General features: G+C 37.6%; 4 protein-coding genes across 4 annotated transcripts; 2 read left to right on the top strand and 2 right to left on the bottom strand.

The window, feature by feature from the left end:
- Positions 1–1,879: 1,879 nt before the first annotated feature.
- Positions 1,880–4,938, top strand: LOC137937490 (uncharacterized). Its single transcript, XM_068782546.1, has one exon. The coding sequence runs from the start codon at positions 1,880–1,882 to the stop codon at positions 4,844–4,846; it is 2,967 nt and encodes a 988-aa protein (XP_068638647.1). The 3' UTR covers positions 4,847–4,938.
- Positions 4,939–8,438: 3,500 nt separating this feature from the next.
- On the top strand, positions 8,439–13,258 carry LOC137936370 (uncharacterized). Its single transcript, XM_068780980.1, has 9 exons — positions 8,439–8,546; positions 8,664–9,137; positions 9,752–9,922; positions 10,153–10,248; positions 10,335–10,436; positions 11,281–11,400; positions 11,666–11,800; positions 12,292–12,642; positions 12,870–13,258. The coding sequence occupies exons 2-9, from the start codon at positions 8,670–8,672 to the stop codon at positions 13,158–13,160; spliced, it is 1,734 nt and encodes a 577-aa protein (XP_068637081.1). The 5' UTR covers positions 8,439–8,546; positions 8,664–8,669; the 3' UTR covers positions 13,161–13,258.
- A 146-nt stretch (positions 13,259–13,404) lies between these two features.
- On the bottom strand, positions 13,405–17,136 carry LOC137936371 (exosome complex component RRP41-like). Its single transcript, XM_068780981.1, has 7 exons — positions 16,945–17,136; positions 15,725–15,803; positions 15,518–15,620; positions 15,315–15,435; positions 14,751–14,839; positions 14,506–14,655; positions 13,405–13,697 (listed from the first exon to the last, which is right to left on the bottom strand). The coding sequence occupies exons 1-7, from the start codon at positions 17,060–17,062 to the stop codon at positions 13,617–13,619; spliced, it is 741 nt and encodes a 246-aa protein (XP_068637082.1). The 5' UTR covers positions 17,063–17,136; the 3' UTR covers positions 13,405–13,616.
- A 948-nt stretch (positions 17,137–18,084) lies between these two features.
- On the bottom strand, positions 18,085–22,382 carry LOC137937491 (pentatricopeptide repeat-containing protein At4g39530-like). Its single transcript, XM_068782547.1, has 2 exons — positions 21,660–22,382; positions 18,085–18,891 (listed from the first exon to the last, which is right to left on the bottom strand). Exons 1-2 carry the CDS (start codon positions 22,380–22,382, stop codon positions 18,085–18,087), a joined length of 1,530 nt encoding a protein of 509 aa, XP_068638648.1.
- Positions 22,383–23,200: the final 818 nt, after the last annotated feature.

Below are 23,200 nucleotides of genomic sequence, written 5' to 3' on the forward strand. Positions count from 1 at the left end.
TCATTTGTTTCCCTCATGATCTTTGAGCAATCAAGACCAGTGCATTCAGTCAGCTTCCATGGCAACAAACCCCAAATTAGATAAGCATCATCCACACCAGAACATTTATAAAGTCCGCACTACCTGATAAAAACAAAAGCAAGAGAAAACCCAAGGATGTGGTGGAGAATTAACCTCCTAAAAATCATCGAAGAGCTCATCTCTCTATCTCTCTCTCTATTCTGCTGCACCAGAAGACACCTCCCCTAGTCACCAGCAAACGTGAGCAGCATTTTGGGTTAAAGAAACTAAAGTTATCTTTTCTTCGGTTGAAAAGGAAGCTCTAGTGGACTAGTGGGTTAATTTTTTCTTCAATCAATCCATTTGGTGTTTATCTTTTGGGGTTTATTGACACACTGAAAGCGTATCGATTGGTTCCCTAAGCAATCGAACACAGAAAGGATTAAAAAGTTTCACTTTCCTTTCATACTGATCAACATCTTTATTTTTTTTAATTTTCCCACATTGCTGCCTCTGGAGTGACACTGACGCCCATTACAAGAAACATTAGACAATAGCTTCGGAAGGCAAAAATATAGTTCAAGAAACTGGACTGTTCCATCTCGTAATGAGATGGCTTTTGCCTCCACATTACTGGCAGGTCGGCAAATAAGAAAGGCCGAGTCAGCTGAGCATGAACAAACCTAAAACACCAGACTGATGGCCTCTTAATGGGTCCGTAATCAGGGCTGGTCTTCGGTCCAATTTCCAGAGCAAAGTCCAACGTGTCAGAAAAGAGTACACAGATACAGAGAGAAACCTGCAATTTTCAAGCTTGTTGGCCTGTAGGATTTGAGCTCTGGCCAACAAGATCTGAGCCTGGGTTCCCTTCCCGATGCCATTTCACTCTGTTCCTTCTGACCGGCCATTGGCCTCTGTGTGGAGTTTGACAACCTCTATTAAAATAACCAGTATAATCTGCAGCACATACAACAAAAAGTAAACAATCCTACATAAAAGAAAGTGAAATATGCACCCAGTCATTATCCCGATCTCTCTTTCCTATCACTATTTGAATGTATTATATTCCCATTTACAGATCGAACCCATGCAGCAGATTCCCTATCCCTAAATTTTACCTCTTGGTTGTATGGTAGAGAGAGAGAGAGAGAGAGAGAGAGAGAGAGAGAGAGAGAGAGAGAGAGAGAGAGAGAGAGAGAGAGAGGGTTGTTTCCGGGGAAAAAAAGTTCCACTTCTTTACTGGAAGAAGAAATCTAAAATCAATGTGTGCTTTTGTACTCATTTGTACTTTCTGGGTCTTCTTCTGATGAGCAATTGATGATTTGCTTCTGTTCTCTGCTTCTGCTGCCAGTTTGTTTTTCCCCTCATTGAACTCAAACCTGTGGAACTCTATCGTCATCACGCCTGGCTGTACATTATTAGATAAAGGAGAACCGAATGGTTGATTTTAGCTGCCTCCTTATTCACTGAAAATAGAAACGAAGATCCTTTGATATTTTCCGTTTTGACCCTTTTTTCTTTGGATGATACTGTTGATTCTCTGATCCGATCCATCAATCTATCAGAGGACGCTTTCACCTGTCAGATTCTTCCCTTGCATTTATTTGGTGGTGGGTCTTTGCTATCACTCGCAGCTCTTCTACAACTGTCAATTCAAATGCAACTAGAGAACAAAACAAAGTGCAGTTGTATTGATTTTCTTTCGCTCAAATGATTCCTGAACGCCAAGAAGCAGACAAGAGGGTGGGCAGATCACTTCCCCGTGCTTCAAAGAAGCGGAGCTATGCTATACAGAGGAAATCTGAACTTGCCTTCTCCGGAACTAAATCTCTCCTGTTTCTGAAATTCTGAGTATTCGTTTCACTGGTTTTATTAATCCATGGCTGCACCGTCGCCACCGGAGTCTCTGCAAGAGCCACCTCCTCAGGAACTCGACACCCTGACGAAGCCTCTAACAATAAAAATCGCGACTTCCGGCGCTTATTCAGGTGAGAAGTCTGCACCCATTTCTCCAGGTTTTTTGTCTCCTCACTTTAAACTCTCCCCTGAATCATCAGTATATAACTCTCCTTCCATCATCTCTCCTCCGTCCTCTGCCTTCGTCTCGGCGTTACAATCACCTTACATATCTCCAAGGGCATCGATTTTACCTGTGCCACCAGAAAACCCCACCCCTCCTACACACCCATCACCGATCTCTTACTGTGGCTCACAGTCCGATGACGTCCCGAGCACATCTTACACTCCCCCACCGGAGAGACTCGATTTCTCTGATGACCCCTCGGATCAGAAAGCAAAGTTTGCTAGTGGTATTCCAGTTACGGAGTCGGCTCCACCTCGTATATCTTTCTCTTTCCCCGTCCCACGACTTTCTTTCGCCAAAGGCTCGGTTTCTCCTGCCTCTAATGCCAAACTCAGAAGCTGTGATGTTTACATAGGCTATCACGGGCAGAGCCTTAGCCTTGTCCGTTTCTGTAAATGGCTGAAATCGGAGCTTGAGATTCGTGGAATTGCTTCTTTTGTTGCTGATAGAGCCATATACTCGGATACTCAAAGCCATGAGATTGCCGACAGAATTATCTGCTCTGCAACATTTGGGATCATTGTAGTCACTGCAGCGAGCTTTCTGAACCCTCTGACTACCGAAGAGATCAAATTTTTTGCTCAAAAGAAGAATCTTATCCCCCTTCTTTTTGATACCGATTCAAGCGAAATCGCTAGGCTTCTTGATAGTAATTCAGATGACAAGGAATGGAGAGAAGCCATTGACGGATTAATGAAGTGTCAAGAATTCAAGCTGGAAGCCAATGCCACGAACTGGAGAAATTGTATATCTAGAGCGGTTGGGATCTTGAAATCGAAACTTGGAAGGAGAAGTTCTGCTGAAAAGGAGGTAGAAGGTTTGGAAGAGATTGCATTTCCGAGAAACAGGTTGTTTGTGGGCAGAGAGAAGGAGCTACAGGAGATTGAATCCTCTCTTTTTGGGTCTAACGACTGCCTGGAAAATGATAATTCATCAAGGAGAGTATCTAATGGATTTTCGGACGGTTTTGCTGATGAAGACAGTGACACGGTGAAGACACGAGGGAGATATATCAGTTTGGAGATGAGAAAATGCAAAGAGCCAACTTTAGAGGCTTGGATCGATCCAGTGATTGAGCTGAGTAACAAAGGAAGAAGCCCACAGAAGCAAAGGCTGAAACACAAGAAATCCAAGAGCTACAAAAACAACTGTAACTCCAATGTGGTTTGTATTAGTGGGAGTTCAGGTATCGGAAAAACCGAGCTGGCCTTAGAGTTTGCTTACAGATACTCGCAGAGATACAAGATGGTTTTGTGGGTTGGTGGGGAAGCCAGGTACTTCAGGCAGAACATATTGAACTTGTCCTGGAATTTAGGATTAGATGTCAGTGCTGAAGCAGAGAAGGAGAGGGGCAGGATCAGAAGCTTTGATGAGCAAGAATTTGATGCCTTTCAGAGAGTGAAAAGAGAGCTCTACAGGGATATACCTTACTTGCTCATTATTGACAATCTTGAAACAGAAAAGGAATGGTGGGAAGAAAAGGATTTGCATGATTTGATTCCTAGAAACACGGGGGCGACCCATGTAATTGTCACCACCCGATTAGCAAAGGTGATGAACTTTGAACCAACACAACTTATGCCATTACCTTTGGCAGATGCAATGGTTTTGCTCAAGGGAAAGAGGAGGAAGGACTACAACAGTGATGAACTGGATGTTCTCAAAAAATTTGACGAGAGGTTGGGACGGGTGAGCTTTGGGTTGTGCTTAGTAGGGTCCATACTCTCAGAGCTAGTCATTTCTCCTTCTGCTCTATTCGATGCCATAAACCGAATCCCACTCAGTGAAAGTTTATGTTCTCTTAATGGTGCTGAGGAGTTTTTCTGCAAAAACAATCCTTTCCTGCTGAAGACTCTGGAGTTCTGTTTTACAGTTTTGGATCAGATCAATACCAGAAGTAACCTTGCTATGAGAATGGTACTTTCTGGCGCATGGTTCGCTCCGGCACCCACCCCGGTGGCTCTCATAGCAGCTGCAGCTAAGAAGATATCAACGAAGGGAAAGGGCTTTGATCAATGGAAAACACTGGTTGCAGAGGCCTTCTGGTCAAGCTGTTGTGTAGTACCCCAAGCTCGGAGAAGTGAATCGGAATCCGCTCTCTTGATAGTAAAACTAGGCCTAGCAAGAAGAACTAATCGGCAACCTGGTTGTTGGATCCAATTCCATGAGATCACCCAAATTTTTGCTAAAAGAAAGGGAGGTATGCCTGCAGCAAAGGCCACAATTCATAGCGTCGGGAAAATTGGGAACCCAGCAGTGAACTCAGATCACCTCTGGGCCTCTGCCTTTCTGGTTTTTGGTTTCAAATGTGAGCCCCCGCTTATCCAACTAAAAGCAATTGACATGGTTGTGTTCATAAAAAAGACTGCTCTTCCTTTGGCAATTAGATCATTCATGACGTTTTCAAGGTGCAATTCGGCATTGGAGCTTCTGAAGGTATGCACGAATGTGCTCGAAGAGGTTGAGAAATCTTTCGTATCACAGATACAAGACTGGTGCCATGGCTCACTATGCTGGAAACAAAGATTACAATCTGCCCACAGGGTGGACGAGTATGTGTGGCAGGATGTTACATTGTTGAAAGCCACTTTGCTCGAGACCAGAGCTAAGCTACTGCTGAGAGGAGGCCATTTTGACAGTGGAGAAGAGCTTTGTAGAACTTGCATTAGTATCAGGACAGTTATGCTCGGCCACAACCATGCTCTGACACTAGCAGCACAAGAGACACTCGCCAAATTAGTCAGGTTGAGGAGTAAGATTTGAAGTTCTCCTCACTAACCATCTGTTCTCATAAGTAGGTTTTCGAGGTACAGATTTACAACCATGAAAACCCTTTCAAAATCTGTAAAATTCGAGTTGCGGGTTCTATACTGTAATCTTACTTTAGGAGAAGGGGTGGATACGTATCAAATCATTACTTTGTTAAGATGATGAATTTTACAAGCTTCCATCAGTAAGAATGTATTCATCCCTTTCACACAACAAAAACGTTCTGGGTGATTGTCGGGACTGTACAGTCTATACTGCAAGTGCTGCTTCAAGATGCTCTTTCCCAGAAGTCCAGTGCTTCTGCTACTAAATTGTTCATCCGTCACGTTAAGTAGTTTTCACTTTTCCCACGTTACTTTCGGCCGTGGCCTATTACGAGCAACAAAACCTTCGGAAACAAGAATCAAAGAAACAGTTTGTTGGACTGAGTGGTCTTCGTGTTCTTCTCCTTTTCCAGTCCTGTTGCTTTCATGGAGGAAAGGTTGCAGAAGTAACCAAAATCGAGGAAGTCGTGCACTCGGCTGGTTGCCGACTGCTGAGGCGAATGCAAGCAGAAAGTGATGATTCCATGGCCATGAGGGGCCTTTCGACGCGCATACGACTGCCCGCATTGACCAGGATTGCGACAAATTGGAGCATCGTCTCCTACTCATGCCGATGTTTCCGGGCAAAAAATTAAACTTTTCCTGAGGTTGAGGGGTGGCTTCGAACCGAGCCGATTCGCGAGCGGCTCGTGTTCGGCTCGGTTCCGGCTCGGTTTGACTCGTTATATTTCGAGTTCGAGCCGAACTTGAACTCAGAAATAGGTTCGTTTAGGTTAACGAGCCGAGCTGAACAGAGCCAGGTTCGGCTCGTGAGCCGACTCTTTAATTTAACGAGCGGCAGGATCGGGGGTCTCTCGCTCTCCTCTCCCAAATTTTTTTTTTCGGTCTCTCTCCCGCCCTCGCTGCTCTCTTCTCTCCCAAATTTTTTTTTTCGGTCTCTCTCCCGCCCTCGCTCTCTTCTCTCCCAAATTTTTTTTTTCGGTCTCTCTCTTGCCCTCGCTCTCTTCGTCTCCTCCTTCCCTTCTCTCTTTTTCCTCTGAAATTCCCTCTCTTGGCCTCCATCTCCCTTCTCCCTCTCGCCGTCGGTGCCCCTTCTGCCGCCGCCGCACCTAATCCTTCCCCCCGCTCATCGCCTTCTCTGCCTCTCATCGTTGTCGCCGTCGACTCCGTAGCGTCGCTCTCACTTCGTCGTACCCCAACTAGAGCGGCTGCTTTGGACCCTCTCCCGTCGTCGTCACCCCTACCACCGCCTGTTGCCGCCATTAAATCAGCCGGCCACCGCTCTCGCCGGAATGGGAACCCCCGGATACCTAAAGTTCGGAGAAAGGGGGGGAGATTATTTTCCCCCCTCGACGCTCCATCCCGCACAGCATGCGAACTCGCACGTGCAACTCACACATGCGAGTTTCGCACGTGTGGTTTTTATAAAAAAAAAAAAACTTGCAAATCCTAATACGTAAAAATATAATGTGTTAAAGTTAGCATTTGATCAAATTTTTCTGTTTATTTTTTTATTTTTTATAATTAATCTTGTACACAGTTAATTGGCTCACATAATTATTGTATTGATGTATAATAAACAGTAATCAATAAATAATATAATATCTAATTTAATTAATTAATATATTAATTATACATTAAATTACTTATTTGTGTTGTAATCATGTTTGTTTTACCTAATTTGGGGTTTAAATATTATGTTTTAATTAAGTATACTATTATAAGTTACTCATTTTCTTGTTTTTTATATTTTTCTTATTTTGGGGCACTAACACTGGAAACTGTTTTCCAATGTATATGAACTTGTCCACACTAACACCAAGTTTGAAATTGAATTTCATGTAGAGGAATTAAATGAATATGAAGCAGGAGATGAAGATGAACTTCAAATTTTAAGTTTGTTGACTAACCCCCCTTATAATTCTCATATCCACAATAACTTTGGAGTCATTATTTAGTGCTGGTGGTAGAGACTCGTATAGTTCTTCTTTGGTACCAAATACATTTCAAACTTTGATTTGTGGCACTGGTTGGGTTCGAACTTTTCACGGTATAAAGAAAAATCAAAAGGTGAATTTCTTTGATTAATTATTTATTACGATATTTTTTAGTTTTATTCATTAAAATTTTGTTTTATGATTACAGCATGAGAAGAAGAGTGTAAAGATAATGCTATCAGCTACATGATTTTTCATGTTTTTCTCATCATGGTAATTTTAATATTTTTAATGACATTAAGTAACTACCAGTGGAAGAGTATTTTTTTATCTGACAATAACTAATTTTATTTTTTTGTTTTTGTCATAGGTGGAGATTTTGCTCGAGCAAGGACGTATATTATTTTCTAACATAAAGAGAAATAACTATAGTTTGTAAATTTATAATGGATTTATAGTTTTTATTTGGGTGATTGTAAATTGATAGTGATATTTCATTTAATTTTGTTGTGTTTGATTATTGTATGAAATTTATTTATAATATTATGCAGTGTATGGAGTGTTTAGACTATTTTATGGAATGAATAAACAATTTATTGGAGTGTTTATGGAATGTATAAATAATTTTATGGAGTATTTATGCAAGTATTATGTATGTTGATTATGCCCAATTTTATATAGAAATCACGTCGAATTTTATATAGGTATTATATATATAGATTATGCTTAATTTTAAGTATACCCAATCTTATACATGTATTATATATATAGGTCATGCCCAATTTTATGTAAAATGTATGCATAATTTTATATATATTTTATTTGGTATATATTTTTTGAAAAGTTTTAAATGTATGTTGAGGCTTGAGTTCGGCTCGAAGCTCGACTCGAACTCGGTGGGCTCGAGCTCGATAACAATTTTAGGCTCGAGATGAGGCTCGGGTCGAAGCTCGGCTCGAAATATTTAAATCAAGCTCGGCTCGAACATAGGCAAGTTCGGGCTCGGCTTGGCTCGATGCCACCCCTAGGTGAAAGTAAAGAAGATTTTAGTTTAGTCAAAATTAATAAAATAATTATAAAGTAAAATAAAAGTATTAATTAAATTAATTATAAAAATAAATGTCTACGTGTGTATTTCCAAGATCTGACCCACGGACTGAATCATGTCATACGTGTGGGCTACAATGGTCATTTCACGTAAATTTTGGAAATAGGCGGGAGAGTGCACGTTTTAAAACAAAATTTGAGTAGGAGTAGAACTACTAAAACATTCTTAGTACTAAAGTATTTGACGTCATTGAGTGGCTATTTTTCATGGCATTATACTATCTTATAGGGCTATTTAGGTCAGATAAAATAAGTTTCACGTCCGCAGATGAGCTCAGAGGCGCCACGTGGAAGAGGGTTGTCGCGACGTTAGAAACTTGAAGTGGCAATTGCGTAGTTTCAGCAACATGAGAGCCGTTTTTATCGGCCTGGAATCCACACTTGACTGCTACTTCTGCGTAACAAATTGAAAAGTTTGATTTCTCCGCCATTTTCACTGGCATTTGCAATAAAAAAGAAGAAGTTGTTTTCGTCCTCTCTCCGTCTCTCTGGTCTCTCCTCAATTGAAACAGGAAAATGGAGGATTCATTTCATTTCATTCATTTGAATCTTAAATTTTAGCATTCAAATGTTCGACAGCTTCAGTACCTTGGTTGACTCGTTCTGGTTATCCTCTCTCTTAATGTGCCTCTCGTCCGTTTTCCCCCAGTCAATAATAACGAGCTGGAAGATGTTGATCTTCTAACCCTAGTTTATTTCTTCGTTCTCGACTTTCTTTTCCAGTGAAAAATGGCGAGTGCGGCTTTCAAATCTAACACGAAGAGAACGCCGATTGGCTCGGCGTCTACTGCTGAAGACGCCGGTTCTTCCAATCGAGCTGGACTTCACCGCCGGTCTAGAAGCCTGAGTCGTTATTCCAGGAGGTGTCCGCCGCCTGAGCCTGATAGCGAACGCCTTGCGCCGAGGGGCGGGTTTGTAAATACTGTCAGAGGGTCAAGATTAACTGACATAAGCCTTGATGATCTTGCCGATGAGTTTTTTGCCGTCAAAGAAGATGCACAGAGGAGTCGGGTGGGGCGGAGGGTCTCTTCGGCGGGACTCAATGGTGATGCTATTGTCAGGAGGGGCAGGTCGGTGTCCCGGAGCCATGGGAAGGGCAACTCTGCTGACAGTTTATCCAGTAAGGGCGTTTCTGATACTTACTCATGGAGGCGTCGCTCTGTCTCCGTCGCGCGTTACCAGCAGAGTGATTCAGAGGTACCTGACTTGAGTCTCCTACATTTCCATTCTGTAATCTCTGTTTCTATTTAATTATTCCTTATGGTTTTATACTACAAGCAATGCAAACTTCATTTGTGTAACAACATGCTTTTGTTAATCATCTTTAAATATAATAAATTACTTAATTTTCTCTATATCTGATGCTGTAATCATAGGAGGGAGGTTACCAATGTATATGATTATTACAAGCTATTTATTGGATTTTATTTCCTGTATGTTTATATCTGTAGGTTATCTGAATTACCAATCTAAAAGTTAATTTTATTGATGCATTGAAAATAGTACAATGACGAACGATATCAAGTTTGTTTTGTGAAAAAGGTACAGTATAAGAGGCTATTATAGCCACATAATTATTAATATGATATAAATCCAATTAGAGTGTAGAAGTCGTTATGTGCATGTGGGACTAAATTTAAATACCCTGCTTCATGGATTGTTGTGGTGATTCTCTGCTTTATTCCATTGTAAGTGTCATGTTACCAATGTCTGTTAATACTGCTATTAATAAAGAAGACAGAGTACTGTTCCTATAATTTCTTTTATAAATCTCCTTAAAATTCATTTTTTAATATTTGTTACTTGGACAGAGTGAACGAGACCGTTCTCACAATTCAAGCAGTCATGAGAAAATAAAGAACCTCAGTAGCCGAAACTGCCAGAGATCCACAACGGCTACTCCAACAATTCCAAATCATCAGCATGCATTGAGAAGGTCTCTGAGTCAAATAGATCTTTTGCCCTCTCATGATGGATACTCGGTAAGCAATGTAGTTTCTAATGGGAAAGTGAGTTGTTCTTATCCTGCGGAGTCTGTTTTATTTATTAGCAGAAGACAGATGAATGTATATGAGATATAGATAGGTAAAAATCTGATTTGACCAGCTTCCAGTATTCTCATTCTCAATGTCAATTTGCTTCCACTTTTAACTTAGATTGATAGATGTTGCAAAACTGACCTGAATCAAGAGTCATTTCTTCAACATTTCAGAGCTACTCATCTGCTTTAACTGATGATGAAGCATTGGATACTCGTCAGAAAAATGGGTATGAAAAGACGATTCGTGCAGTTTATTCTCAGAAGAAGGTTTGTACCATCTTTTCAGCTTGCCGAGAAATTTAAATGATTTAGGAAGGTCTGATGCTGGGTAACTATTTCTTTTTGCATTTTAGTCAGAGCATCCCTGTGGAGAGGCAGTGGGCACAGGCTTGTTTGAGGCAATGAGAAAAGAAGTTAGACATGCTGTTGATGAAATCAGGACTGAGCTTGAACAAGTAAGTTACTGATGCATATATATGTTGACATTTAGGCTTGATTATCTCATCCCAAATTTTACTGTGCATTTTGTGATTCCATTGAGAGTTTGCTTGTGCATGCATGTAATGGTAAAATAAAAGTTCTGGTCGTAATTGATCGACAACACAAAACATCTCTTGCTGTTTGCATTGCCATGTCTCCAAACCTCTTCTCTATTGTCCACAATCCCAGAGCCATGTGATGTTGGAATGCAAAGTCTGTTGTGCGTACCGTCACACCCTTCCATGCAGAAGCTGAAAAGTGGGTCATCTACATGCCACCTAAATTGTGTTTATTTTCCACTCATTATTGCAACACTGATTGCCAAAACCTAACATCTAGCTTGTAACATTGTTTTGTTGTCATAGTCAGGCTTAATTGTTTCATATCAGAATATTTATTTTATTTATATGCTACTTTAGTGCTTGCAGTATATTTAATTTTGGGAAACTCGTAGCAAAATGGGTGTGAGTGATACAGGAAAAATTAATAGTCAGAATTGTGACTTCTTATTTGTTGCAATTTCAAATAAAACCTCATGCACTGGTTGCAGACAAAAGGTGGAAGGGCATCTCTTATATAATGTTTAGGGAGTCTTTTGATATGCAGTTTTGCATCATTGTGCAAAGAGCCATAGGCACTTTTATTTTGGTCAAAGGGCATTGAGAAAGCAAACGTTGATGATAGTTTTGATTCATGAAAATTGTTCTGTGCCTTTTCTTTCTCTAAAAGATTCTCCCTTACTTCATTTGTTTAGTGGAACTATGATCCATCTATTTCATTGTCTACTGACACTCTTGATGTGTACTCCGACATTTTCAGGCAATGGTGAAAGCAAAACCAGCCATGTCAGTCCATGGAAATAACTTGCAGTCTGATGGCTCAGATGTTGTTCTGGCCATGGGTGAGATTAGAAAAAATTATTCCATGAAACTAGAAGAGGTATTAGTTGATTTTTTTCCTAGAATCATATTGTTGCTTTGAGATTCTTATACCCCATAATCCCAAAGAAACAACAACCGGTTTGATACTGCTTACTCTATTTCCTTGATTAAATTTTGTTGAATTATAAGTTGAGACATCATCAGTCAAAGGAAAAGCTATTACATCAGAAAATTTGAAGCGGGTTTTAATGTTTGTATTCTTTAGTTTTTCTCAATTTTTTTCTGCAATATGGTCATAATATTGAATTCGTTTAATTTTCTAGTCTGAGAAGCGTAAGCAGGATCTTTTAGCTGAATTATCTGCTGAAGAACAACGTAGTTGTGATATTTCTAAAATTGTCAGGGAGTTGCTTCCTGAGACAAAGAAAACACCTGAGATGACATCACAGGCAAGAAAGGTAATAGCATTGTTCAAATTCAGGCACTTGTTGTAATTCATTCTTTCTACATGATTTCCTGATGTGTTAAACAGTTTGATTTTATCATTATGAAAGTGGAACTTTGGTGCTTTCTTTTAAGTGTTCACATATTTGGCTAACTATCAGAAAACCTTCTAGTTGGCAAAAACTGAATTCTTTAGTTTGTCCGAGTTTTGAAATCAATACCTTATACTGAAAGGTGGGCTTGGTTGACTGTGCCAAGTGTTCATATGTGATTATTCTTGTTGTTACAAGAGTTATGGTTTGGTAGAGTATGTAATAGTGAACCAGGCATTGAACTTATATTATGCTGTGTCTCGAAATAATTTTGAAAGTTGTCCGAAAATTTTTCTAAGCCAAAATAGTACATTTCTGAGAGTGTTATCTTAAGCAGATATCTATAATTTATCTCCCTAAGTAAACTGCTGTTTGAGTATTCAAACTTTGACAATGCGTTGTTATGTTAACAGAGGAGCAATGATAGAGTGAGAATGTCCAGGAGATTGACTGAAGAGGCAGAGAAGTATTTTGAGGATTTCATCTCAAATGTTGAAGATACTGACTTCTCATCAATTGATGGAGAAAAAAGTGACACAAGTTCAACATTAGGAGGAAGCGTAAAGTCAAAAGATGCTTTGCACAGATTTGGCAAAACAGAAATGGAAGGAACTACAGAACGAGCTGCCTCTATGCCAATTGAAATGGATGGGGTCCTTCTGCCTTGGTTGCAGTGGGAGACGAGCCATGATAATACACCTATTACATGCAACAGCAAAGATATGCCTGTGAGTTCAAGGGGCGGCTTGTGTGATTCAGTTCAGGTATTTGTTTTTCTTCCAATCGTCTAAATAAAGTCTTTCACTAGGGTATTGCTTGCAACTTTTTCCAAAGTGATCATGAAGCTAGGTTCTTCTAGACGATGCTATAAATCTGTTAGATGAGATTTTGACCACATACTGGAGTTGTAAGTCAACCGAAAAAGCTCTACTTATTCACCAATTCATCCATTTAAGTTCACATAATCTTATCATAAGAACTTTGCATGTAGGACGGGAGCATGGCAGACAGTAATGGCCACTGTTTCGCTACTAGTCTTGAGAGTTGGAGCCCCCATAGTGATGGCACTTCTGCAGATGCTGGAAACAAGTCAAGTTGTAAATTTGCTGAAGGTGTATCCTGCCTAGTACAGCAAATGCCAAGGGAACAAAGTGGTTCTTCGCTCAACTTGAATGAATTAATGAATCTCCAAGAAGCAGATGATCTTCTTTTTGAGAAGTTTAGGCAGAGAAGTAGGATCGATTATGGTGGTCTCATCCTCTGCGCTAAAACAATTCTCTAGCCTTTTAGTCATTTTTTTCTTTTTTAAAAACTTTTAGGTTCCATTGTAGTTTGTATATATATAGAGAGAATCAGGAATAAATATGTTCACGTGTTCTACCCGGCGAATGCCTGCTTATGATGAGCTTAAGTCATTCATTTCCGTTCTGAAGACCTTCGATGGTAAATCACAAAGAGTTCATTCACCAATTCATCAACATCCCTAGTAAGAAGATAAATATATACAAGGTGGAGAAATGAATCTGTAAATTTTAAATTTTACAATGCAAATTTTGAAGAGAAAATATATCATATCAGACTTGGGAAGAAAGAGAAAAACGCTAAAATTGACAGACACATTCCCTTTGACCATGATCGTCTGCCATCTAAAGAAAAAAGGAGAAGAATGTTCAAGAATGCAAACATCTTTTTACCAACATAAAAACTTCAGTAATTGATAGAATCATCTCCGCCGATGTTAACCAGAAGCAGCATCTTTTAAACATGTTCTCATCAACTTCCCAAGCTTTGAGCAAGCATCAAGGCAGAGTTCCATTGCCTGTTCACGAGCACAAAAGAACGTCATCACTAGACATGCAAGAGTGAGCAATGCAGCTTTCTTACCAATGGAGTTACCAGTTTTTGAAGTACAAAATAGAGAAAGGTATAAAGGAGAGCTCCCAAACTTGTTGCTCAGAGCTCAAAGCTTCATTTGTCTCCTATTTTATGTGAATGAAACTATAGTTATTATCATTGACCACATGTCTCGAGTGGCATTCTTGGGCTGCTTTGCCTCATAACATGTGTGCATATCCATGAGGTTGGACCTAGTTTTGATTCTCTTATCTATTAATATATTTCTAACAACATTTCTTACTTCCGTGCAATCTTTTCAAAATTCAACTCAGTCAGTTGCACACTTCCGGACAGTTAATCAAATGATCTAATACTTGTTACCCACAACTCAGTCATCTAATAGTATGAGAAAGAATCTTAACACGTTAAGAAAAAAAAATAAAAAATTCCTTTCTGCATCATAACTTGAGGTTCAAAAGAAGAATCTTAGTACAACTAGGCCAAACTAAAAATTACCACTAGTGAATCTCTGTTCGTTCATTCCAAATCCAAAAGAAACAGATTTTTTCTCTAGAGAGAAGCATTTAACATCTCATTGTATAGTTTCTCAGCATCGAAAATCTTTTGAAAATTTTGATACTCCAGAAGAGCTCATCTGAGGACAAGTCTTGTCCAAAGAGAACTCTCCTAACTTAGTCACTATTTGATTCAGACTTTCTTTTTCTACTTAACTTTATTTTTTGGTGCAAAAAAAACAAATGAACAGATGAAGGAAAACCATTAATCCATACCTCATGTATCTTTGGTGTTGACCATTCTCCAGTCAAAGTCAGCTGAGTGACCTCATTGCGAGAAGGCATGCACGTAATCATAAGATTGCCATCTTGATGGCTCTCCTCTTTGGAAGTAGGATCAATAATGAGGTTCTTCCTGATAAATGACTAAGCAGAAGGAGAAAAAGACCACAACAACATCAAGGAACATATATAAAGCAAACAGTGAAGTAATCTGAGAAAATCTCAATGTAGATACATACCACAGATACTGCAGGTACAAGGTCATACATCATAATACCAGCATCTGCTAGTGCCAGACTTGCACATGATACAATCACTGGAAGATCACCTTAAGAATTCAAGGAGAGACATAAACAAGTTAAAGAAGGTAATAACAAACAAAAGGAAGTACAACAAAAAGAGGAAAGATCCCCTTAAAATGAACAAACTAAACTTGGGGACATTTCCATAAATTGATTTTTTGCCAAAGTTCTGCAGATGAAATATTCAAATTATGAGCAAAGATTACTCCATTACACCCTGGGTGATTAGTCATAAGTTTACACAGACCATCTGCTGCAGAGATACATGTATGATTCAACATAAGAAAAAAGGCATCGAACATTGAGAGTGCAGACTTGAACCTTTTTTCTTTTGAAGACATGAACTATTTTGAAGAAACTATTAAACTAATTGTCAGGAAGTGGCTGTACTGAACCACCAAATCACGAAATAGTTTGCCACATATATTCAACAACTTCAAAGAATATAAGAAGGCAAAGAATTGCAAGCAACCACACAAATAAACTGATGTGAAGACTTACTGCCACCAGATTCCAGCACCAGTGCAAACACATCTACTGTTGTTTTTGGAAAAGTCTCCAGTATAATAGCACCTTCCAAAGCTTTATGAAGCATTGACGAAAAGTCTTTGTTTTCTGATCCCTAAGCTCTCAGAATTACCAGGTTAGACCATCAAAAGCAATTTCAAAACAAAGGATCAAGCCAGAAAAACAATGCCATCTACCTGCCCACGCATAGGAGCACAAAAAGTTGTAAAGCTCACGTTACAATTCAAGCGCCCTATATCACTGTACATCATTGCCTTCTTACTTTCCCTAGGACCAAACCTGAAGAAAAGAATTTGCATAATTATCATGCAGGAAAAAAGGAAGCCAAAGTAGTTGCCATAATTCTAACAAAATCAACAGGAAAATACTCTCCATCTACTCACACTGAAACAATGACCTTTGTGTTACCAAACTCTGCATAAGCAGATCCTGAAGCGGCATTCACTGCACTAGTCCTCATAACTGAATCAATAGAGAAACAAACTTTTATGTAAACAAAGTCCTATTTAACATCATTTTTACACGAGAACAATATCCATAAATTTTCAAAATAATTTTTAAAAGTTCTTGAAGAGAAAAACTACCAGCATATAAGAGTCTCAAGAGTAAACAAATGTCAGCACAAATTTGACAAGGGCAAAACCTAGTAATAGAGGCCATAGAAAGCTGTTTAGTTAATTCAATTTAACACAGAGAAGACTCCATGAATTAAAAGCTCAAAATAAGGTAACAAGTCTCAAAATATGAAGACAAGCTAAACTGGAAGGAATTTGTCCCAGTAAAATCTGAGGGCACTAAAGAAGGTCATTTGAAGTTAAAAAGAAAGAAAACTTCCACATACTTGCTATAACTCAATAACAAGTGAGCATAACTTTCTGTATATGATCAACGAGACTGCTCAACAAGCCCAAGAACCTCAAACTTGCCATTGCTGACTAACCAGTAAAAAACCACTGTAATGATGTCAAGAAAATATTTTCCAGCGATAAGAATAGAGCAAAATACATAAGGAAAGCCAAATTTATTCAGAAATAAGCCCAAAACTTCATAATCAGAAATAGAGGGAAATCAAAATTAAAATCAGCTTGAATCAGGGAGATTCATGCTCCCTAAAGATAGAAAAGCAACTATGAAATACAAAGAAGAAAACTGATGAAAAAAAGCCAAAAAAAAAAACAATTTTTTTGTGAAAAAGGAATATCAACTGTTGGCAATTTCATACCACACAACCTAAATGCCTCATGTCGTACTTCAGTCATGACAAACAGAAGAAAAAATTCGCCCACATATGTAGTATTCATCCACCTACATAAGCAAAATAAAGACTTGACCAAAAGAACGCAAAAAATAAGAACAGAAGGAGAAAGAAATTTACTCGTAAAACAAACATCACAAGTTCCACCAACAGGCTATGTATGAGACACGATTTATGTTCGAAAATAGAAAAGTATCAAACCATCGAAATAAATCAATATCGCCCCGTTGTGCCTCCCATTATGTTAGCACGAACAGTATTTTCAGTTAATGCAGTTTTTCTCGTTCTATTCTCATAAAAAAATCCAGAAACAGAAGAAACGCAGAGAGAGGGAAAAGGAATACTAACAAGCAGGCCTGCATTCGTGGAAGTTTCGACCATCCGCACGAACCCAGTCGACATCTTCAAAAATGGGATGGGTTGGCTTCTGGCTCGGCGACGGCGAATAGGTCGTTGGCCCGGCCATCACCGCTACTCTTCGGATGCACTGTACACACTCCCCTCTCGGGCGAGAAAGCGTATATATATGGAAAGAGGAAAGAGGAAAGAGGAACTTGAGCAGCAAGGGCAATCGAACAGAATATGGGTAACCCAGATGGGTGAATTCGTCATTTCATCAACTCTAAACACAAACGGCATTAACAAGTTCGTCACAACCTCTTAACCCAGTTGATAGCTAAAATAATGGAAGCACGGGAAGAGACAGTGAGTTGCAGCATTATAAACTATAGAAGAGCATGTAATTAATTTTGCTTCGTATAAAAAGAGGTAATTTTGATGATATAGCATCGTATAAAAAGAGGTAATTTTGATGATATAGCATGAATAGGGGGGGTTAGTCCACAATAAAGTGGAAATGAAGTGAAAAATTAAATTGAAGTAAGATGAATTGTTTCTACTTTAACTCATGTTTGGGTGTTAGTCCAGGCCAGTTGAAGTGGCTGGAAAACAGATTCTAGTGTTAGTGCTTGGAAAACAGATTCCAGTGTCTTTTTCTAAATAAAGAAGAGAATGAATACATAATTAACCAATTAATGATTATAATTTATTATAAATTAATATACTAATTACGTGTGACTAGAATAAATTATATAAATTTAATAAAAATTAAAAAATAACATAAAGGAATATAATAAATAAACATAATGGTTTAATTAATTATAGCAATTGGATAATTAACCAATTAATGATTACAATTAATTATAAATTAATATACTAATTACTTGTGACTAGAATAAATTATATAAAATTAATAAAAATTAAAAAATAATATAAGAGAATATAATAAATAAACCTAATGGTTTAATTAATTATAAAAATTGGATAAATAAACCAATTAATGAATAAAATTTATTATAACTTAATATACTAATTACGTGTGACTAGAATAAATTATTTAAATTACATAAAACAATTAAAAATAACATAAATGAATATAATTAATAAATAAATTATTTTGTAATAACATAATATATAATATAAAAATACTTAATAAATAAAAATAAAACACGTGACAAAAAGATATAAAATGACAAAAACTTTCTTTGCATCCTCCGTATAATGACATTTGCCATATGCATCGATAAGACTATTTGTGACATAAACATCAGACTCCAACCCCAATTTGATAGCATATGAGTGGATCTCTTTGCTCGCATCAATTAATTGCAAGCTAGCAATTGGTTTCAGAATAGTGGACAATGTTGTTTGGTTACAATTAAACCCTTCTTTTTGCATATCACAGAAAAGTGATATGGCTTCTTCATCATTCAAATTTTGTACGTAGGCTGAGATTATAGAATTCCAATAAATTAAATCCTGCATAGGCATCAAATTGAAAACCCTTCTTGCATCCTCCATAAGACCACATTTTGAGTACATATCAACAAGTCCCACACAGACAAATACATTAGTATCAAAACCCACTTTCATCAAATGTGAATTAATTTGCCTGCCCAAATCGATCATTCCCATGCCTGCACAAGCTTTAAGAATACTAGATAGAGTGAACATGTTTGGAGTTGTGCCTAACACTTTCATCTCTTGCAACAATTCCAGTGTTAGATCATGGAAACCATGAAGAGCACAACCGGTAATAAGAGTGTTCCATGAAACAATATCAGGTAGCAAAATTTTCTCAAAAACCATCATAGCAGCTTCAATATCTCCTAATTTAGCATAAATATCAACAAGTGCATTAGCTGAAAAAGAATCAGCATCATATCCAAGTCGTATCAAAGATCCATTAGACATATGCAACATTTCCATACAGCATTTACTAGTTCGCTCAATTGGCTATGCAAAGAAAAGCCTTAACTAGTTCACTGAATTGGCTATTCACAGAAGAGAAGACCTTTTACAAGGTCGCGCTGATACACCTTAGCTATCAGGTACAACAACTGTCTTCAAGCCAATTTATAAAAGACTTACTGCTTAGTTCGGTTTATGATTCTACAATAAATTCAAAAACAAGATACTGATTTTTATGCTATATCTTTTAAAGGAACCATACTGATTCATGTAAGTCAGCACTAATAAAACTTCTGGATCTATTCTCACATAATAATCTCCGCTTTGTGGTCTTCCAAACCTTCTTTCAGTGAAACACTGAATGTCACTCTACTTTACCTCAAGTTTATTTTAAAATCGTGAGAATTTCATAGAAACAACTCCAAGAAAACAAAATGCAAAGAAGTCAACCTTTATCCGATGGGGAAGTTTCTCCCTCAACGATATGTTGGACACCGCCTAGCGTTTATTTTTACCTAAATTCAACCACACAAATACAACACAGAGAAGCCATTCCTCATTTCGAGCTCCCATTTCTATAGAACTTATTTTTGAAATATATTCAACCATAAAAGGAGAAAGAAGTGACATTTTTTTATAAGAATTTAAAAAATAAAATAAAAAAACTGACCATGAGTCGAACTATAATTGTTTGCAGCAATACATAACAAAATTTTCTCAAAAACCATCATAGAAGCTTCAATATCTCATAATTTAGCATAAATATCAACAAGTGCATTGGCTGAAAAGGAATCAGCATCATATCCAAGTCGTATCAAAGATCCGTACAACATCTAAACTCATCAGGCATCATTCCAAAACTAAACCCTAAAAAAAAACTACTCTTCAAAACTAAACCCTAGACCTTAAAACCCTAAAAGTCCCAAACCCCAACTCTAATCCCGAAATTAAACCCTATCAACACGAATTTGAACCCTAAATCCCATAAACCCTAACCCTACATCCCAAAATTTGGCCACAATCAAGATAAATTACGCACAAAAATTCAAATTAACTCAAACACAACACTAAATTAGTTGAAAAACAAATTAGAGTTTCGGATTACCTTCTAATATTTGGGGGAAATCACCACCGAATGGGGAAATGTAAGCCCAATGGAAGAAATCGATGCCTAACTGTCAAAAATCGAAGAAGATTGAAGGAAATCGAAGGATATTGAAACCGGAATAGGTTAAATCAAAGGAAATCGGGGGAGGAGGAAGGAGAAGAGCGAGAACGAGAAGGAAGAGGGAGGCCGAGAGTGAGAAGAGATGGAGGCCTAGAGGCAAAAGAGAGAGGGAGACGAGAGAGGGAGAAGGAAGAGAAAGGCCGAGAGAGAAAGAGACGAGAGAGGGAGATGGGGCGAAAACGAGAGATAAAGGCGAGAGAGTAGAGGGAGCAGAGATAGCAGAGGAGCAAAGAACAAAGACGAGAGCCGAGCGAGAGGAGCAGAGGGAATAGAGAGCGAAAACGAGATAAGAAGGTCGGGCGAAAAAATTCGTTGGGAGACGAAGGCTGAGCAAAGGAGAGGAGAAAGAGGAAATGAGAAAGGATTTTTAGTTTGGGGGGGGGGGGGGGGGGGGGGGGGGAAGAAGCGACGCCGTCGCTCGTGGTAAGTCGATGATTTGAAAAAACGGGCGGAATCATGTTTCCGTCATTTTTGCCTGAGGAGATGAAACGGTGTTATCTGGCTTCAATTCAATTCATTTTGTACTAAGACCTTATTTATGATGACCTAGGTAATGCGGGGGGAATTCATTCCACTTCATTGTGGACTAACCCCCCCTATATGGAAAGAGGAAAGAGGAACTTGAGCAGCTAGGGCAATCGAACAGAATATGGGTAACCCGGATGGGTGAATTCGTCATTTCATCAACTCTCAACACAAACGGCATTAACAAGTTCATCACAACCTCTTAACCCAGTTGATAGCTAAAATAATGCACGCACGGGAAGAAACAGTGAGTTGCAACATTATAAACTATAGAAGAGCATGTAATTAATTTTTATTCGTATAAAAAGAGGTAATTTTGATGATATAGCATGAATAGGGGGGGGGGGGGGGGGGGGTTAGTCCGCAATATAGTGGAAATAAAGTGGAAAATTGAATTGAAGTGAGATGAATTGCTTCCACTTCAACTCATGTTTGGGTGTTAGTCCAGGCCAGTTGAAGTGGCTGGAAAACAGATTCTAGTGTTAGTGCTTGGAAAACAGATTCCAGTGTCTTTTTCTAAATAAAGAAGAGAATGAATACATAATTAACCAATTAATGATTATAATTTATTATAAATTAATATACTAATTACGTGTGACTAGAATAAATTATATAAATTTAATAAAAATTAAAAAATAACATAAGGGAATATAATAAATAAACATAATGGTTTAATTAATTATAGCAATTGGATAATTAACCAATTAATGATTACGATTAATTATAAATTAATATACTAATTACTTGTGACTAGAATAAATTATATAAAATTAATAAAAATTAAAAAATAATATAAGAGAATATAATAAATAAACCTAATGGTTTAATTAATTATAAAAATTGGATAATTAAACCAATTAATGAATGAAATTTATTATAACTTAATATACTAATTACGTGTGACTAGAATAAATTATTTAAATTACATAAAACAATTAAAAATAACATAAATGAATATAATTAATAAATAAATTATTTTGTAATAACATAATATATAATATAAAAATACTTAATAAATAAAAATAAAACACGTGACAAAAAGATATAAAATGACAAAAACTTTCTTTGCATCCTCCGTATAATGACATTTGCCATATGCATCGATAAGACTATTTGTGACATAAACATCAGACTCCAACCCCAATTTGATAGCATATGAGTGGATCTCTTTGCTCGCATCAATTAATTGCAAGCTAGCAATTGGTTTCAGAATAGTGGACAATGTTGTTTGGTTACAATTAAACCCTTCTTTTTGCATATCACAGAAAAGTGATATGGCTTCTTCATCATTCAAATTTTGTACGTAGGCTGAGATTATAGAATTCCAATAAATTAAATCCTGCATAGGCATCAAATTGAAAACCCTTCTTGCATCCTCCATAAGACCACATTTTGAGTACATATCAACAAGTCCCACACAGACAAATACATTAGTATCAAAACCCACTTTCATCAAATGTGAATTAATTTGCCTGCCCAAATCGATCATTCCCATGCCTGCACAAGCTTTAAGAATACTAGATAGAGTGAACATGTTTGGAGTTGTGCCTAACACTTTCATCTCTTGCAACAATTCCAGTGTTAGATCATGGAAACCATGAAGAGCACAACCGGTAATAAGAGTGTTCCATGAAACAATATCAGGTAGCAAAATTTTCTCAAAAACCATCATAGCAGCTTCAATATCTCCTAATTTAGCATAAATATCAACAAGTGCATTAGCTGAAAAGGAATCAGCATCATATCCAAGTCGTATCAAAGATCCATTAGACATATGCAACATTTCCATACAGCATTTACTAGTTCGCTCAATTGGCTATGCAAAGAAAAACCTTAACTAGTTCACTGAATTGGCTATTCACAGAAGAGAAGACCTTTTACAAGGTCGCGCTGATACACCTTAGCTATCAGGTACAACAACTGTCTTCAAGCCAATTTATAAAAGACTTACTGCTTAGTTCGGTTTATGATTCTACAATAAATTCAAAAACAAGATACTGATTTTTATGCTATATCTTCTAAAGGAACCATACTGATTCATGTAAGTCAGCACTAATAAAACTTCTGGATCTATTCTCACATAATAATCTCCGCTTTGTGGTCTTCCAAACCTTCTTTCAGTGAAACACTGAATGTCACTCTACTTTACCTCAAGTTTATTTTAAAATCATGAGAATTTCATAGAAACAACTCCAAGAAAACAAAATGCAAAGAAGTCAACCTTTATCCGATGGGGAAGTTTCTCCCTCAACGATATGTTGGAGACTGCCTAGCGTTTACTTTTACCTAAATTCATCCACACAAATACAACACAGAGAAGTCATTCCTCATTTCGAGCTCCCATTTCTATAGAACTTATTTTTGAAATATATTCAACCATAAAAGGAGAAAGAAGTGACATTTTTTTATAAGAATTTAAAAAATAAAATAAAAAAACTGACCATGAGTCGAACTATAATTGTTTGCAGCAATACATAACAAAATTTTCTCAAAAACCATCATAGAAGCTTCATTATCTCATAATTTAGCATAAATATCAACAAGTGCATTGGCTGAAAAGGAATCGGCATCATATCCAAGTCGTATCAAAGATCCGTACAA

This window comes from Aristolochia californica, unplaced genomic scaffold, assembly GCF_029961685.1.
Source record: "Aristolochia californica isolate CCGP_79_NKW_82.1479 unplaced genomic scaffold, dmAriCali1.0.hap1 SCAF_7, whole genome shotgun sequence".
NCBI classification, from domain to species: domain Eukaryota; kingdom Viridiplantae; phylum Streptophyta; class Magnoliopsida; order Piperales; family Aristolochiaceae; genus Aristolochia; species Aristolochia californica.

Coding starts and splice junctions, on each gene's coding strand:
- LOC137937490 (XM_068782546.1), top strand. CDS start 1,880: ATGGCTGCACCGTCGCCACCGGAGTCTCTGCAAGAGCCACCTCCTCAG.
- LOC137936370 (XM_068780980.1), top strand. CDS start 8,670: ATGGCGAGTGCGGCTTTCAAATCTAACACGAAGAGAACGCCGATTGGC. Junction 9,923..10,152: donor CCTCTCATGATGGATACTCG/GTAAGCAATGTA, acceptor TCAACATTTCAG/AGCTACTCATCTGCTTTAAC. Junction 12,643..12,869: donor GCTTGTGTGATTCAGTTCAG/GTATTTGTTTTT, acceptor CTTTGCATGTAG/GACGGGAGCATGGCAGACAG.
- LOC137936371 (XM_068780981.1), bottom strand. CDS start 17,062: ATGGCCGGGCCAACGACCTATTCGCCGTCGCCGAGCCAGAAGCCAACC. Junction 15,436..15,517: donor GTGCTCCTATGCGTGGGCAG/GTAGATGGCATT, acceptor CTGAGAGCTTAG/GGATCAGAAAACAAAGACTT. Junction 13,698..14,505: donor CAACACCAAAGATACATGAG/GTATGGATTAAT, acceptor GCTCGTGAACAG/GCAATGGAACTCTGCCTTGA.
- LOC137937491 (XM_068782547.1), bottom strand. CDS start 22,382: ATGTTGCATATGTCTAATGGATCTTTGATACGACTTGGATATGATGCT. Junction 18,892..21,659: donor ATACGGAGGATGCAAAGAAA/GTTTTTGTCATT, acceptor TTCTTTGCATAG/CCAATTGAGCGAACTAGTAA.